Consider the following 17,819-nt stretch of genomic DNA (forward strand, 5'->3'; position numbering starts at 1 on the left):
AGTGGTGAAGTGTGCGCAAATGAGCACGAATGGTCGGGCTCATTCGATGACAATTCACTACTCCACTACGAGCAGCACAGGTTAAGAGAGTTAAATGCGCTAATCCTTAATCTCAAGCCAGCACGTTGAAGCAGCGCAGCAAGGCAGTATTGATTGCAGCACATCGATGTTCGAGCGCTGTCATTAAAAGCTACATCAAGCGAGCAACGCACAAGCTCGCGCTACAGCGCGATTCCCACGCACGTGCGAGCTCACATCCATTGCATCAGTTTAGCGGCATGCAGTCAACAAAGATTGCAGGAGGCCCGCCGTTTGGCGGCATGTCGAAAGACCGCTGCCGTCGCGGCGCGTACGATCGTGCGCTCGAGCAGTTCGTACACCGCGGCGCGTACCGTCGTGTGCTCGAGCAGTTCCGTACACATGATGTCTGCTTATTGCTGCTGTGGATTCATTTATAGCACGCATTTCCTCGCGTTTGTGCGCATGAATCTAGCAGCTAGCGTGCCAACCTTCTGCAGTTCCACGACGTACGCGACTCGCTTCACTTGCGATTGACACCGTGCTAAAACTTCGCCGCCTAATTCTTGAATGGCGTACACGTATTCGGCGCTGCATAATTTCTTGCCTTTACGCAGCGTGCCACCCCTGAAAAAATCTTCGGCGCCCGATATACGCAGCAGGCCGTGCTACAACACAACCGAAAGTGGCGGGTCCATATTGTAAACGTGCTTTCCGAAGCAGACGACCGAGCTTGGTACGACCCATTTTAGGACAGAGGGCGCTTTTTAGCACCTTTCTAGCAGCGCCCCCTGGGCAATGCAAGAGCCCCATAAAGAGCGATAGTCCATAATGGTCAAACTCTTCCATGTTACGACGACCACGTGGTCTGCACTTATTATAGTTCCAGGCTACGTGTTGAGCATTGAAGTCTTGACAGATTAGAATTGTATCCTTGGGATACATCTTCCGAAAATGTATGTAGCTAAAGTCTACCGAGGTGCCCTTAGTCTTCCTTCGTGCGTTTTCTGGGCGTATGTACACAGAAAAAAACAACTATTATTCTTTCGGGCGTAAGTTGAATGGAGCATCCAGTAACATTAGCAATATTCGAGCACCAAGGCTCAGTGTCGAGCTTTGTGTGGGTGAGTCTTCGATCCAGATACACAGCTTTGCACACAGGTGTGTCGGTGTCTTCGGGGAAGCGATAGCCCTCGAAGTATGGTAAGCGTGGCATAAAGCAGTTCACCTCCTGCAATGCCACGACGGCGGGTCTGAGACTGTTATGCGACAGGCCCTAACATAAAGTCATGTCTGCTTTTTTTCTTTTTGAAGGAGCGGCAGTTCCACTGAATCACTGTTGGGACGGCTTCCGCCACATCCCGACCGTGACCGAAAACATTAACTTGAGTGATCAGCTGAGCCATGTTGTGTGTGAGCCATCTGCGTCGGAGCTATCTGTACAGACAGCAAAGGCACCATATTAACTCATGCGGCCGTGGTAAGACCTCCGAAGGAGAGCGTTCCATGGTGCATTGGGCGCTGCATGATGGTGCGAACGCATGTTTCGATAGCTCGTTCTATCATCGTTTGTACCCTTGACACGATGTTATGTTCTATTTGTGCCAGGTGTGCAGAGAAGATGGCTTCGTAATCAGGATGAATTTGTGGTTTTGGCCGCGTTTCTAGCAGCTTATTCTGGCTCTGCTCTGGTGCCCCGACAGTGATAGTTTCATGGATTTGTCTATGAACACGTGCACCTTCATTTGCTGAGAGTGAGGCGAGGACAGACTCACCTGTAATTTTGGCGTGACTCACATTCGCGTGTTCTAGCGCTTCGCTGTTAGCCATTTTGACGAAATTAGCAAAGGCATGTTTGCTGTGGTCGAAAAGCGGTTTATTTCCGGCGGTATTGCAGGAGTTGATGGAGCGCGGGGAGGCCCAGTGTAAGAGTTGTGTCTCATGGTCACTGTCTTTTGAGGGCGCTCATGAACTTCCAATTGTGAACCCATGGAGTTCTGGCTTTGCTTCTGAGGGCATTTTGACTTCACGTGCAGCTGTTTGTTGATCTTTATGCTCTGAGGGCAGTCTTGAGCCGTTGCAAGGTGTTTACCCCCCCAATTGCTGCATTTCGGCCCCTGGTTGGGACAGACCTCGTCACTGCCATGCAGCTTTCCGCCACATGTGGCACAACGCGGTCTGTTAAAATTCGGACAATGCTGTTTTCCGTGTCCTAATTTGTGGCACGTCTCACAAGTGTAGACCTGCGACTTGAACGGATAGACTAGTATTGTGAAACACTTGGGCCCGATTTTGTATGGAAGGCTAGTCCCTTTAAAAGTGACTACAGCGGTGCCTTTCTCCCCAATGGGGCGAGCGCTGACAATGTCGCACTTCCGGCAGTGCAGGTTCATGGTAAGCTGCTCGGCAGTCATTCCTCCTGCGTTGCGGATAATGCCCCACATTTGACCCTTTTCTATGGCCTCGTATGCTTGAAATACAGTTGGCTTGCCATTTATTGGAAGCTGTATTAAAGACAGAACGACATCTCGTGTCGCGATGATCGGTGTCAACCGCTATTTGATTACTCCTGTCCAAATATCTGACCTGAACGATCGGGTCAGCTTCCCTTTAATGCGTTGAGGGAGCGTTGTGCATGTGATTCCAAAGTGCCTCATCAATAACAATGAAATTTTAATCCATGATTCTGCATGGCTCTGGAGGTTTTAGGATCACAGTGTGAGCATATGAACGGCGTTGGGTGCGCGTTCGCTTGTTTCTTGGCTGGATCGTGGCGTTTAGATGTAACGGTTTTCCATGCTCCTTGTTCGCTGTCATCTTCGCGAGTAGACACCGAGTCCGAGTCATACGCATTAAACAATGGCGTTGCGTTGCCGTTGTAGTGAGAGACGCCATGACGAAACGCAGCCTAGGGTTTAGCTGCTGCAGCTGCAGCTATCGCGGACAGTGTTCCGCGTGAGCGTTTCTGCCCATGCTTGGCGGTGGGTACAATGAGTAGGTATGAGACGAGTAAATCATCGTACTTGCCTTTGCTCCCTCTTGGTGGCTCAGGATCAGCAAGTGGAGCGAATGGATTCACGTCTGGACGCAGCGGCGTCTTTCTCGAAGCGGTGGTGTCCACCATGGCATCGGTCGAGGTGCTCGTTAGGGTTGGCGCATTCTCTGGCATGAGGGCGTCTTCAAACTGCTGTAATTTCATGTCCTCGGGTAATGGAACATTTAGAGCTGCCTCCGGGTCATCCATGACCACGGTCGATGCGACTTTTGGGCCCCAAGGCCCAAAGTAACAGGAGGAAGACAGTGACTGTCGGAGATGAAAATGCACACGTCCGTTCAATTCGGCCACCCGGTGGCGAGTCTCCTATGCCCATAGGGGTGACATTTATCATACTTTTGCTTCAGTTTGAGGTTCATTTCTACATAGTGTTTTAAGTTTTCGAAGGCTATTAGAATATAGTTGTATTGACAAAGTGCCTACTTTAACGTATCAAATATTTGCATGCCCTTAATCGAAACAGTAAACCCTTGTATTTATTACCTTAAAAGCATGTCTTGTACACAATTTTGTCGGTGAGGAAATTCCTGATGAGAAACTAGTACAACTGCAATTCAGAAAGCATCTTTCTCAAATTTCGAGAAACAGGATTGGCTCAATTTCAATGCTTCCGCACACAAATGTATTAAACAGTGCAGGCTTATATGTTCAATTCAATACGTAAAGTTTATACAAATATTCCCACAACTATATGTCGCACTTGTGCTTATAGAAATGCTGGTACATTAGTTGAAATAAAATGTAAGAATGACTTAAGCATGGTGGACTTGACATTCGACTCAAACATAGATTACTCATCTATGTTACTTATAACAGGCTCCTTTTGTGTTAATAATGAAGTTCCAACTGCGGTCATTCAACTTCTCTTGCAGCCCCAGATATAATAAAATGCTAGCATCCCTATATTGCATGCCGTCAATAACTTATTGAAATATCAAGAACAGACAACGAATACTCACCAAACACTGGCATTTATTTGATGCTCTGATGAAACAGACAGTGGAAAGCTAGCTTACTGAACAATCAATTCCTCTAAAAAAGTACCTATTTGTAAAAAAAAAGAAAGGCACGAATAGAATAAGATCAAAAGAATCCACGATGAACCATGTAGACCAGAACCAAGAGCCAACAAATACATGAATTGGTCTAAGAAAACAAGTTCATATGTACCAAAGAGAACACTGAAAAAAAAACAGCCTAAAGAACACATCATTTAGACATCTGTAGTGTAACAATTATTACAGTTAACGTACATAGTTTGTAGGGGCATGCAAACAGTAATTTTGAAGACACGAATGAACATCAATTACTTTTCAAATAATGAAAAGCCACAATATAACAAAGCAAATAGCTGTTTTTGCCGACTCCTTTTAATAAAAGTTTAACTGTATTTTGACTTTTTTCTCAGCTACAACGGCCTTATGTGGGTTCTCATAAATCCTTTTGCTCTGTGTTCCATAACGCGTTGAGAGAAGATCTAGAGAAAATATGGTAACCCCACAAAAGTGTTTCAGAAACGCATTAAGAGCAAGCTTCAGCTTGGGGCCTCCCATCTACATACATGGGAAAGGAGAGATGATTTTTCATGACAACTACTGCACGAAACCAGATGAGGTTTGTTGCATATAAAACAAATAGAATGTAGTGACTGTTGGTAGTGAATTTTTTATTTAGGCCATCAATCTTTTAATAGCTATTGTTGAAAATCACGAATTTTCAAAAAATGACACAATCAAATTTACAACTTTGGTAACTCAGCAATGAAAAATACTGCAATTCTGTAAAATGCTCCAAATAGGACACCTAAAGCGGACAATATTTAGGTATGAAAGAAAGCGTTAAAATAAGCCACTAATAAATGAGTAGGACATCTGCAAAGTTCCTGTAAACAGTGTAACAAGTGGACAAGATATACATTGATACATCAAATTTGTCTGCTTTGGAATATCTAGCGTATGCAGTTTACAGAGCTACGATATCTATTCCAGGTGCAGAGTTAAAAATTCATGAAGTTCTGGCTCTACCTTTTTTACAATGAAAAATCTTTGTAAATTCCTGTTATAACATTCAGGCCTTCAAACTAAATTATGCCTCCAGCAGTCACCAGAATTTAGCTTTTTCTCTCAAATGTAACAAATTTCGTTACAATCAGCCCACTGGTTATTTCAGAAAAGCATTTCTTCATTTTACATGTATTTGAATAGGCGGCATCAAAGTTGGGCCCGAGTTAAAGCTTGCTCTCAGGAGCATGCGGAGACACTTGTGCTACCTGATACAGTAGAACAGTACGTAACATGCTACACGAATGTAGATTTTTAATTCAGACTCTAGGTCAACGAGATTGTTAAACTACCCTACAGTATGGAAAAATGGAACAAATTCTTTTTGTAACAGTGTATATGCCAAATAGTGCATTGCAGTATGTTTTGTGTGACACATTTGTTTTCATATATGTATAATGTGCATTAGTAATTAGCGTTAATTCTTTCGGTTTCAATTGTACGTGAGTATACATTCTGTTTCACTTGAATTCATTTTACACATATATGTATGTATATATTATATATATGCATTATGTCTGACACTCGTGTTATTGGGACTTAGGCAATTCTAGCTTAATATGTAATACCTAACCCTATGCTCTGTCACTGCTTGTTAAAAAGGGCTGCGGACCTTGTCAAGCCATAAAAGGCTTTCGGTTCGCGGTCCTCAACATTGTGGTGTTGAAAATAAAGTGAATTGAATTGAATCATGGTGCTGTGCTCTCCAAGTACGTTCAAGTGATGAGGACCTGAAGCAGGCAATGCAACTATATGGCCGGTCACTTGTATGAATGCACCGGTGTATCTTCAGGGCATTCTTCAACGAGAATCACTGAAGGCAGAGTGGGCAATGAAGTGGCTTCTCGCCTCATGTGTTTCCTAAGGTTGCCCTTGTGTGTGAATCTCCGAGAGCATGCAGGGCACTGATATGGCTTCTCGCCTGTGTGGATGCGATGGTGGGCTTTCAGGTGACCCTTTCTTGAGAAGCTCTGAGAGCATGAAGGGCACTGATATGGCTTCTCGCCTGTGTGGGTGCGCAGGTGGGCTTTCAGGTGGGCCTTTTGTGAGAAGCTCCGAGTGCATGAAGGGCAGTCAAATGGCTTCTCGCCTGTGTGGGTGCGCAGGTGGGCTTTCAGGCTGCTATGTCGTGAGAAACTCCGAGAGCATGAAGGGCAGTCAAATGGCTTCTCGCCTGTGTGGGTGCGCATGTGGGCTTTCAGCTGGGGCTGTCGTGAGAAGCTCCGAGTGCATGAAGGGCAGTCAAATGGCTTCTCGCCTGTGTGGGTGCGCAGGTGGGCTGTCAGCTGGGGCTTTCGTGAGAAGCTCTGAGTGCATGAAGGGCAGTCAAATGGCTTGTCGCCTGTGTGGGTGCGCATGTGGGTTTTCAGGGTGCTATTTTGTGAGAAGCTCTGAGAGCATGAAGGGCACTGATATGGCTTCTCGCCTGTGTGGGTGCGCAGGTGGGCTTTCAGGCTGCCCTTTTCTGAGAAGCTCCGAGAGCATGAAGGGCAGTCAAATGGCTTCTCGCCTGTGTGGGTGCGGAGGTGGGTTTTCATATGGCGCTTTTCTGAGAAGCTCCGAGAGCATGAAGGGCAGACAAATAGCTTCTCGCCTGTGTGGGTGCGGAGGTGGGTTTTCAGATGGCGCTTTTCTGAGAAGCTCCGAGAGCATGAAGGGCAGTCAAATGGCTTCTCGCCTGTGTGGGTGTGCAGGTGGGCTTTCAAGTAACCCTTGATTGGGAAGCTCTGAGAGCATGAAGGGCACTGATATGGCTTCTCGCCTGTGTGGGTGCACAGGTGGGCTTTCAGGCCGCTCTTCCGCGAGAAGCTCCGAGTGCATGAAGGGCAGTCAAATGGCTTCTCGCCTGTGTGGGTGCGCAGGTGGGCTTTCAGGTGGGGCTTTCGTGAGAAGCTCCGAGAGCATGAAGGGCAGTCAAATGGCTTCTCGCCTGTGTGAGTCCGCAAATGGACATTCAGATAACACTTGTGTGAGAAGCTCCGAGAGCATGAAGGGCAATAAAATGGCTTCTCGCCCGTATGGATGCTGGCATGTGCTTCCAGAAGAAATAGTTCATCAGCCACATAGTCACATAGCTGACATCGGTGGAGGCATCCTTGCTTTGAGTAGTCAAATTTGGCAGTTGACGCAGAAATTGAAGGCCCCAATGCTGCACAAATAAAAAAGTAAACAAGAGTTTTTAGGAAATGCCAAAAACGAACACCGATGCTAACTTTATTGACAAGCTATCTTTTTCATTTGATTTGGGAGATCTTCAGGGTGACCTTAAGCATGATGAAAAGAAAGAACTAATGCTCATTTTTATTTACTCAATATTTCTGCATTTGAATGCTTCATGACCCTGTTTGTGAAGTACACTTATAAAAGGGATTTTTCAGAAAGCTAAAGAATTACAAAGTGACAGAATGTGGAGTGCTTGACTACTCTCTCCTATGACCCTTAGAGAACACTTCAAAAATGCTTTGACCAAGCCTGCGCTCATATCCTCAATAATCACTTGACGCCCGGTAACCACATTACGCACTTGCAAAATTTGTTATGATTCGCTGGCACAACAAATTTGTTTTATACGAGACTTCATCAGCGAGTTTCTTCTTGACCACACATTGAACATTGGCAATGTTATCGTAAGTCGAGATTGCAAAGAGCCGGCTAGGAAACTCCGCAGTTTTCGTCACATAATCTGCCAACACCTACAACACGCGTCCTCTTTCAGAACAGCCCAGAAAGAAAAAAAGAATAATATGCGTCTATAACCCAAGGTAAGAACTGCCTACGCAACCCCTAGATGTTTACAAAACAGCATCCATTTGGGGATAAACCACTTGTCCATGTCATATCTTAAGCCAATGACTGCTTTACTGTTTCCGGAGACGGGAGTTGGGCCGGTGAGCACGGCCTATCGTGGCCCAAGTTCTACTTTTCCAGCACCATGTGCACTATTCACTAACTGCTAAATGCAAAATGGCGACCCACACAGAGGAGGAAAATGACCGACCGTGCAGGAGAGAAGGGAGATTCAACACACAGGGGTGAAAAAAGGGTGGGATTCCCCAGGAGATAGCAAAAGTATGAGTACTTGAAACCCTTGCCCTGAAGTGTGGCTTTGGGGCAGCGCACGCTGTGTTGTCATGGAGTGAAACTTCAAATCCGGATTCCAGTAATTCACACCCCGATCCTGACCTTACAGTAAATTTTTTACGATGTTTGGTGCAGCTTAGAGATGCAAAAATACGGCAACTTCTTTTGGAGTGCGCTCTGCTCCTTGTGCTCTGCCATCGCAAAATATTGGCAAATGATTGCTGGAACTGACAAGGAATGGTATGCTCCCTTTGCAAAGCGCAGTGGATTTTAACACACTAGCAGGTGAAGGTATTGTAGTATTTGCGAATGGAGGCACCAAGCACCATCGGTGGCTCCGAAGGAATGACACACACACACTAGTTTCATATCGTGCCCAACTTACCCCTGGGTTCCAGCGAGGGTGCTTATATATATATATATATATATATATATATATATATATATATATATATATATATATATATATATATATATAATTTAACAGGCATGTTCGTCTCCGCAACATGGGCACGGCGTTTGAAAAAGGGCCACTAGCACAAGGCAGCCAGATTGAAAAACTGACACAGTGAGACACACACGAACGTCAACTTCTTCCTCCGTGCTGGCACAGAACTGGCGCCGAAGTGCTCCCGTACAACACACTTCGGAACGGTGCGGTGGGTTGCGCCACCAACCTCTTGCTATTTTAATGCCCAATGTCCTACCTATGAATTCCAATAAACAAACTTCGTGAAACCCTATTGTGAACTTTGTTTTTGTACGCCCTTGTTGTTTCTAGTTTACCTAACTTTTTCCAAGCTTCAAGTCGCCTTTTACTAATCTCCATTCCGGACATGGTTATTTTCCCCCTGCTCTTGATGAACCCAAGGGCTTCAAGGACGCTAGTGATTCCTAAATCGACCGCTGCGCAGATATCTTCACATTCTAATATGCCTTGCTCCATTGCTCCATGCTCCATTCCTCTCCTTGCTCCTCTCACCGGCGGCACCTCCTCTCCTTGCTCCAGCAAGGAGAGGAGGCGGTGGGTTGCACCACCAAGCTCTTGCTACTATACTGCTTAATATCCTACCTAGGTTAAAAAAGAAAAAAAAACATGATTTCCCACAACCAAATTTTCTGACCCCCTATTGTGAACTTTGCTTTTGTACATCTCCGTTTTTTGTCGTTTCCCTACTTTTCTTCCGCCAATTTTCCTACCACCTCTTACTAATCTCTATTGCGAACATGTGTACTTTTCACTTACTCTCGCTGAACCCAAGGGCTTCAAGGCCAGTGGTGGCTACGTCAACCACTGGGAAGATGTCTTCACATTCTAATACAGTCGAACCCGACTATATCGAATCCTTTTACATCGAATTATTCTATATATCGAAAAATTTCTCGACACGGTATAGTTACAACGAGTATATATTGGCCTCGAGTTCCACCACTGGAAACGCTGGCGCCACCATCGGCGTGACGTGCTAGGAGGGATCACGTGGGCATAGCGGCCGCTTCGGCTGCTTCGGGAGCGCTGAAGCGAGCTGAAAACGAGTTTTAATTCCCTCGTACGCAGCGGTCCTCATTTAGTGGCGAAATTTTCCCGCTTCGAGTGCCTCCTTTACAACGCTTGAAATCACTACAATAGGTAGTGGCTGCCTTTGAAGGCGCGCAATATGGTAGGCTACTGCTCGGTGCCGCAGGGCCGGACGCACGTAACGGAGGTCGGTGTCAGCCTTGTTCAAACGTAGCCGCAGGACAAGAAGCTGCGTGAATCTTGGCTCGCGAAACATAAAACCGGCAAACAGTCATCGGCTACAAGTCGGGTATGCAACAAGGACAGCGGCGAGGAAGATTTCTGCTACGGCGCCCGGTCTGCGATGTTCTGAAAACGCGCACTGAGACGCTCGCCCGAGTCCGCTGCCCTAATAATGTCATGATGGTTTGGTCTATGAACTTGTCGATCCTATAGATACTGGAAATTTCAGTGGAGTGGAAAGGCGGTGGTAAGAAGCGCATTTAAAAAAAAGCATGGCATATGGTCATGTTTGTGTTATGAATTAATGCACTAGATTACAAAAAAAAGAGCAGCGGGAAATTGCACGCTGAGAACTCCAGTGCGACGCAACTCGAGAAGTAATATTGAAAGGTCAAAGAATTTAGAAGAAAAAAAAATTGAATCGTCGCGACGGCACATCACAGTCCCCGTAGGCGTCGAAGTCTCTACAATGAAATTATTTTTGAACGGTTCTGATAGCACCCACGCAACAATGGTTGCTTGTATACTGTCATATGCTCATATTCTGCGGCTTAAAGCTCATGGCACGGGGCGAAAATGCGCGCGCGGAGAAAGCGAAACAAGTGTGCGGACAAGCATGCAGACGCGCAGTCGGTCGCTGCGAATGTGCGCGATCGCAGCATTGAGGCTTCGTCCTATTACGCTCCATTTAGTTATACAAACACTATAAGAACATATTTCACATAGTTTGCTCTCAGCGTTTACCTACCTTTCACGCAAGAAGCCGGTTCGGCAGACTCCATCGCGGCGACCGCGCGCAGTGGCGTTCACTGTACGTATTCGGTAAAGAGAGAGCGTCTGTAAACGATTGTGTGCTTTCAGTTTGCCCAAGATTATTATTTAGACAGTAAAAAACTTCTCTCGTTTCGAAAGTACTTACAGAAATGTCCGGGAGAGCTCGCGCGTGGTGTTTTCAGTGAGCGTTGACAGCAAAACCTATGAGGAGCGCGCCGCGTGATCCCTCATACTACGCCAGCGAGGCGCTTACGATAGATGGCGACTCCGTAACTCCTCGCCGCCAAGAGCAAAAATTACGCTTTCATCGAACAAAAATAGCAGCGACTCCCGATATATCGAATGTCGCTTGGCAGAAAGTGCCCCCGGAAGTTGGCTTTCCCTCGTGGTGACAGAAAAACTCGGCGGCGCGGCTCCAACCAACCGGTCTCCTTAACGTGACCACGCTGCCTCGGACGAGCCATTGACATCCCCCTGCTAAATATGATCCTGGCCCGCCCGCAGCGCTTGCTCAGACAGCCAACCAGAGGCTCTTGTGCTCTCGTTGTGCAAAACGCCGAAAGATGCCGAAAGTGCGAGTTGTCTTGCTGCTTTTCAGGTTCATTTTGTGCGTGCTATGTGGGCCTTCTCCCACAGTGTTGCTGTGATTAAGCGGCAGAATTCGCCCTTCGTCGTGAGGCTCGAAATCATAAATCGGGTCAAACGCAGTGAGAAGTCGGATATCCCCTCAGCGTACAAGATTCCGAGGAGCACTCTCATCACGATCATGAAGAATAAGGGGGAGATTAGGGCTAAAGCGGCCAAACTCGCGACCCGATGCCTGTGGCGTGCACCGTGCACTAGTCCGGTGCTTCTACACGAATGCAGAAAGTTGCGGCCTCAGCTGCTCTAACTCCTTAGACAATGTGGAAAAGTGCTTGCGTCGTAGGCAGCGAAATGGCTCCAGCAGAAGAAAATATAGGACTATTTCGTGCAAGACTAAGCTAGTTTCATTAATAAAGTAATTTTATAAATAGAATGTGCTTTTATGACATCCAATTATTTAGCAGGCTTATATCGAATTATGCTCTATATCGAACTGATAGGCATTTTCTTGCGAATTCGTTATAGCCGGGTTCGACTGTAAAACACGCTCTATCGTTTCCCTACTGTACCGCAGCAAGCACATGCTTCTTCTTCCTTCTTATATCTCGCTTTATAAGTGCGTGTTCCAAGGCATTCTGATCTCGCTTCAAAATGTAATGAGCTTCCCTTTGAGTTATCATAAATTGTTTCTTTTCTGATTTAGCTTTTTCCTCTTACGAAGTTACTCATGGTAAGTTTCTTTTTTCATTGCAACCACCCATGAGATTATTTCAGTTTCTGACTTTTCGCTTGATGTTCTTTGTTGCTGTGTTCCTCACCACACAGGCCGCATACTTGCTGGAAAGCTTCCTAGTTCTTTTACTCCACTATGAATGAATGTTATTCTTGTACAAACACCTGAACACTCTCCCAATTTATTCACTTTCTTCCATATTGCTCAGTCGTTATTCACGATTAATTTGTCTGTGAGCTTCCCTCACCTCAAAACTCTTCCAGCCCATATCACTCTGGATAGCTTCATTTATAGTCTTCCCGTGAGTGCCCAATGCGAGGCGTCCTGCTGACATTTGGTTCCAATCGAGTCCTAATTGTATCCCTGATTTCAAGCAAACAACCGCATTTCCAAATGTAAGTCTTGGAACCATTAGATCTTTCCACATACCCCACAGCACCTCGCACCTATTGTATCTCCCTAGTGCTCTGTGTTTCGTTATGGCCGCATTTCTCTTCCCCTTTACATTATTATTTTTTTCCTGTGTCTCCTTACATTTATTGCCTTCATTTATCTGTATACCAAGGTGTTTATATTCTTTTACGCAAGATATTTCCTGGCGCTGTCTGTCACTGTCTGTTTGCTGTTTTTAATTAATACTATTGCACCTCATTTTTTAACACTACATTTCAGACCTAACTTATGGCCTTCCTGTCCACAGAATTGGCCAGACAATGCATGTCACTTTGCATGTTAGCTAGCAACGCAATGTCATCCGCATATAATAAACCTGGAAGCTGCTGCTCTAATACTGTACCGGCCTGCTCGTATGAGAGATTAAACCCAATATTACTTCATTCTAGCCCTTTTCCCTCCTCGCCATGAACATCATAAACAGCAGTGGGGATAACGAGCACCCCTGCCTCAGTCACATGTTGATATCAACCTTCTCCTCGCCCCTCATCCCTTCCCATTCATCGCAAACTGTATTTTCTAGGTAAATCACTCTTATAAGGTGTAGACAGTCGTCGCCTATGCCTTCCTCTTTTGGGGATCAACCGGCACCCCGCATGCCACCATGTTGAATTACGCTGGCTTGAGGCTTGTTTGGAACCGCTGGTGGCTTCAATTGGATTGGTGTCGCAGCTAGGTGTCATGAGCCGCCACCCGATTTCAAGGGTTAAGCCTTATCCATCCATCGATCGTGAACGGTTACCATTGCCACTTGTGTGCAGCGTGCGTCTCCCGGGATATTCTCGCCTTTCGGAAGTGAATTTTTGCTGTGTGTTCTCGACACTATGGCCACGCCTCACACCTCTCCGCCGAACTTTGCAAAGAAGAAACGCGGCAACTACACCACCTTAACTTTGGAAAAGAAAGCTGCGATCATTGAACTCATGGAGAAAGGACGGACGCAAGCTGACGTGGCGAAGCAGTTCCAGCTGTCCAAGCAAGCAGTTTCAGATTACATCCGAAAGAAGAGCAAGATACTGTCTGCCTTCGAGAATTCACTCGAAAGAAAAAAACGGACCGCCAGGGTGATCATTTGCATCTGGAAGACGCATTTAAATTGGGGCTTAAAGGGATGCGGACGAAGAATCTTCCAGTTTCTGGTGACACGCTTGAACATAAGGCCAAAGATCTCGCCATCAAGATGAACATTGACAACTTTAAGTTCACTGACGGATGGCTGCGCAGCTTTAAGAAAAGGCATGGAGTATCCTTTAAGAAGATGTGCGGTGACAGTGGAGCCGTCAACCAGGCAGGCTGTGGTGGCAGAATACTGCCGCAATGATTTGATCTTTCTTCTGCAAAATTACAGCCCTGACGACATTTTTAATTGCGATGAAACGGTTTTATTCTTTAGGATGCTGGACCGTTTGTTGTATTTCTCAGGTGATCCAAGTACTGGAGGGCGGCTCAGCAAAGAAATAATTACGGTTACGGTCGGTGCGAGCGCGACCGGTACCGAGAAAATTCCACTTCTTGTGACTGGAAAGTCGCAAAACTGCAGGTGCTTCAAGGGCCCCAGAAACCTGCCAGTATGGTACATGAGCAATTTAAAGGCATGGATTACGCAATCATCATTCGAGGGTTACCTGCGCCGCATGGACGGAATGTTTCGATCCCATCAATGCAAAGTGGTGATTTTTGTCGACAAATGTGCAGCCCATGGCGCTGCAGACAATCTGCAAGCTATCCGGCTGGAATTTTTGCCCCCGAATACCACGAGTGGGCTACACCCTATGGGCCAGGGTGAGATACAAAATCTTAAAAGCGCTCTACCATGCTAGTCTGCTTCACCGCACAATCCTGTGCATCAACAACGAAAAAGTGCACCCCGTGAACCTCTTCACGGCAGTCTGCATGCTTGCTGATTCGTGGAAGGCCGTTCAGCCAGCAACGATAGCAAATAGGCACGGTGGATTTTGCACTGCTGAACCTTCAACTGTGCGCGGAGCCTACTGACGACGAGATCGCGACACAAGTGCTCATGCTTCAAGAAAATAATTCCGGATCCGATGATGAGTCCTTCAGCTGTCCTCAACCAACGACATCGGACATTAACAGTGCGCTGATGTTGCTGTCAAATGTGTACGACGAGAGGTCGACCCTCGCGCAAATACAAGCGGATGTCGTCGCACGGAGGTGCAAAATGAGGCAACACACAATCCGTGACTATTTCAATGTTGATCCGCAAATATAAAGTTCATTTTCCCCATTCACAAGCTTTTCGGACTGTTGTCTTATTCGGACATTTTTGCCATCCCATTGTAGTCTGAGAAATCGGTCGGCGACTGGAAATATAACTGAGTGCAGCATTTCGACACAATTTCACATGTTGTTATAGTCATTCGCAATACATATATATTATACATAGAGAGAGATAGAGAGCGAGAAAGAGAGCACAGATCGTTTGTGGTTTGACCCTCCCCCCACTCAATGAGACATAGTTGGTATACCACTGTTACCACTTCCATCCTGCTGGTGTCAGTGATGTTTGCGGCGGATGGACGTGTTTTTCCAGGGCCCCGTGGCATCGACGAAAACATGGCGAGTTTTTTGTACATGCTTTGAGCTTGCTTCTGTTTTTGATTTCCTGATTTTTTTAGCCTTTAAATAGTAACTGACTCGTTTTCTTGTGTATTTTTTTTGTGTGTGTGATTTGTGTATATTTAGTTCTGCAGCATAGCCACAGCACCCATTCGCGAGACGTGTTTCAACATGTGCAACCGTTTTCGGACGTTAGCCTTTGTAGCTTTTATATAGTAGTTTGGAAGTCGCAATACCATTAGCTATTAGTGGTTGCAGTCTGTGTGCATTGGTATCGGTAGTACTGCTTTGGTACGACAGTGAGAGCGTGTTTGAGCACGTGTGAACACATTTCGTACCTTAAGTCTGTGCGGCATTCATTGCTTCTAAATCATTGGTGATAACTACTTTGCAGCATTTTAAAGATCTAGATTATGTGCGTATAGGACTTTGCTAGAAGGCACATGCTCTCAAAGCTTCGGTGTTTGTATTAGAAAAAGCGAAGTGCAACACATGGCAAGAAAGATGGTAAAGCGTGCAGTGTACAGGGAGTCCCCCAAGGTAGACAAGGGGCCGGATGAGAATAGGGAGGAAATAAAGTCAATCGCCAGACACTCTGATGTCGATGCTAGGCTGGACAAAATGGAGGCTTTCCAGGATGAGCTTGAGAAACAGGTAAAAGAGCTGGAGCGTTATGGACAGAGGGTGGTGGAAAAAAGACCAAGCCGCCGAAGAAAAGCTGCACAGGGCCGCCATCGTGAAGGAGAATGGTCGCGACAATGCAAAGCAGTCTGCCAACATGACAGGAGAGGGAGTGTCAACAAAGCACGTGGAAGGTATGCAAAGTAGGGTGCGAGTACCTGGAAAGAGCTTCACCTATCTTGATGCGACCACAAATGAAAAGCAGTAACGCAGAGGTCAATGCCCCTTGTCAAGTCCAAACCACACAGAAACCTCCCCCTTTCTCCTTCCCACTTTCAATAAAGTTTACCACCACCACGACCAGAAAAGCATGACAAAGGGAAGCAGAGAAAGGCCTCGGCAGTAGGAGAGAGTGAAAGGATGATTATCGCCGCCGACTCAAACCTGGCTACGTGCTCAGAGGCAACTGTGGAGAGGGTGAAAGCTGAAAAAACAGTGGCGGTAGGGATATTTCCAAGAGTGACATTAGGCACTGCCATGGAGCAAGCAAAAGCAAAGCTTGCGGGAATAGCCCACGGACGCGACCTTGTCGTAGTCACAGGTGGGCTAAATAACGTCCCAAACAAAAAAGACAGGACTAGCCCAGCCATTGGCAAAGGAGGCAAACGACTTGCGCGAGCTGTCCCCACAGGTGCAGATCGTGGTGTGCACGGAGCCGGATGTGCCTGCACGTGACAGTAACGTACAAAGAGCCATAGGGGCTACTAATGGGGCTATATGGACTATGAGCCAAGAGAAAGGTTCCGACGTTGTACAGGGTGTCTACCAAGTTGACATTTCCAAATTCTCTGAGTTTTCCAGGTTTTCCCTGAGTGCCTTTGCAAGATTCCCAGAGTGATGCAGAACTATGTTTTATGTCAAGACGGGCTGAAACCATATCACCCGATGCTGTCACTCTCTAGTAAGCATATGAATTTTCTATAAAAAAAGAACGACTTAATCCAATTTGAATACTAAGGAGTAGTGTTTATGTAATGCAAAAAGAGAATAGACGGGAGGGGTTAGTAAAAAGCACAGCAAATAAAACGTCTTTGAAAAAAATTGCAAATCGAGTCGGACATTCTCAAATACGAAAGAAAAGGAGATGCATACAGAAGCAAATCTTCTCGAATATGAGCTATTTCTATCAAATTATAGCAAGCTCAGAGGTATGAGGCCCGAACTTTGTCACAATTTAGATTTCCAACAGCTTGTAAGTCAACCTCCACTGTCCTAACATACTCTCAGCCCGCGCATGACGCCTAAGTGTTGTGTTTCACTGCTTTAAAGAGTTTATTTTGGCTTGGATGACGGACACCTGTATCTCGGAATCAACCAACATTGTTTTTGAGCTCAAGCTCCTTCAAAACGGCGGCAGCACGCTTCCTTTCCCGTTCATTCCTCAATGCATAGGTCCTTTCTGTTCTTGTCCTCCTTCCGCCACTCGTTCACCCCACGGACCAGTTGAAGCATCATCTTGGTCAATTGCACAGCGCACGTCCGATTTTCCGAACTCCCTAGGGGCCGCCAAAGCTTCCGAAAAATCGGCCCGTTGGAAAAAATAAACGCATGTCATTTACTGCCCTTAAGGGCTCAAACCGCCACAGGCACATTCGAAAACGCACTGAAGGCCTGTCGGTACATGTATTAGGCATATCGGTGCTCGTACTGTGACAGGGGAGACCGGGTGTACGCGCGTATAATTAAAAAATACATACTGTGTCCGGTGGCATAGCCGCTTCCCACGCTTGTTATGATTCACTGCAATACTCTTACGCATGCTTCACCAAGTAACATTTCCGTAGGGAGGCAAAGCTGATTTTCAGGAACAGGCATTATGCAACGCACTGTGCTTTCCAAGCTTCTAAGCCAATCGCGAAGACCACAAAGGCGGAGTCCATGGCATTGCTGACAGCAGCGAATTCTTTCAATAAAAAACACGACACCCAATGGCAAGAAGCTTCATAGTGAACGTCGAAGCAGCTGGGCCTAGCGTTGCTGCAGTGGTGGTTACGGCTGCCAGCGGATCTGCATGCGAGAGCGCCGGTTCGAGGCGGCGAGGTAATCTAAATGGCAGCG

The 17,819-nt window shown here is 46.3% G+C and overlaps 1 protein-coding gene and 1 long non-coding RNA gene across 4 annotated transcripts in view; one reads left to right on the plus strand and one right to left on the minus strand.

Moving 5' to 3' along the window:
* The window catches only part of LOC142590434 (uncharacterized), a 393,201-nt gene that overhangs the window by 322,822 nt on the left and 52,560 nt on the right, over positions 1-17,819 (minus strand). Inside the window, exon 6 of one of the 3 annotated variants that reach the window (XM_075702537.1) lies at positions 4,026-7,282. The exons of the other annotated variants lie outside the window; for them this stretch is intronic. Within the exon in view, the coding sequence (XP_075558652.1) occupies positions 5,895-7,282 (1,388 nt within the window). The 3' untranslated portion in view covers positions 4,026-5,894. Of the gene's footprint in view, positions 1-4,025; positions 7,283-17,819 lie in introns of those variants that run through there. 3 annotated transcript variants of the gene reach the window in all.
* The window catches only part of LOC142590447 (uncharacterized), a 42,012-nt gene that overhangs the window by 7,141 nt on the left and 17,052 nt on the right, over positions 1-17,819 (plus strand). The gene's annotated exons all lie outside the window — the stretch shown is intronic.

Source organism: Dermacentor variabilis, chromosome 8 (genome assembly GCF_050947875.1).
Source record: "Dermacentor variabilis isolate Ectoservices chromosome 8, ASM5094787v1, whole genome shotgun sequence".
Taxonomy (NCBI): domain Eukaryota; kingdom Metazoa; phylum Arthropoda; class Arachnida; order Ixodida; family Ixodidae; genus Dermacentor; species Dermacentor variabilis.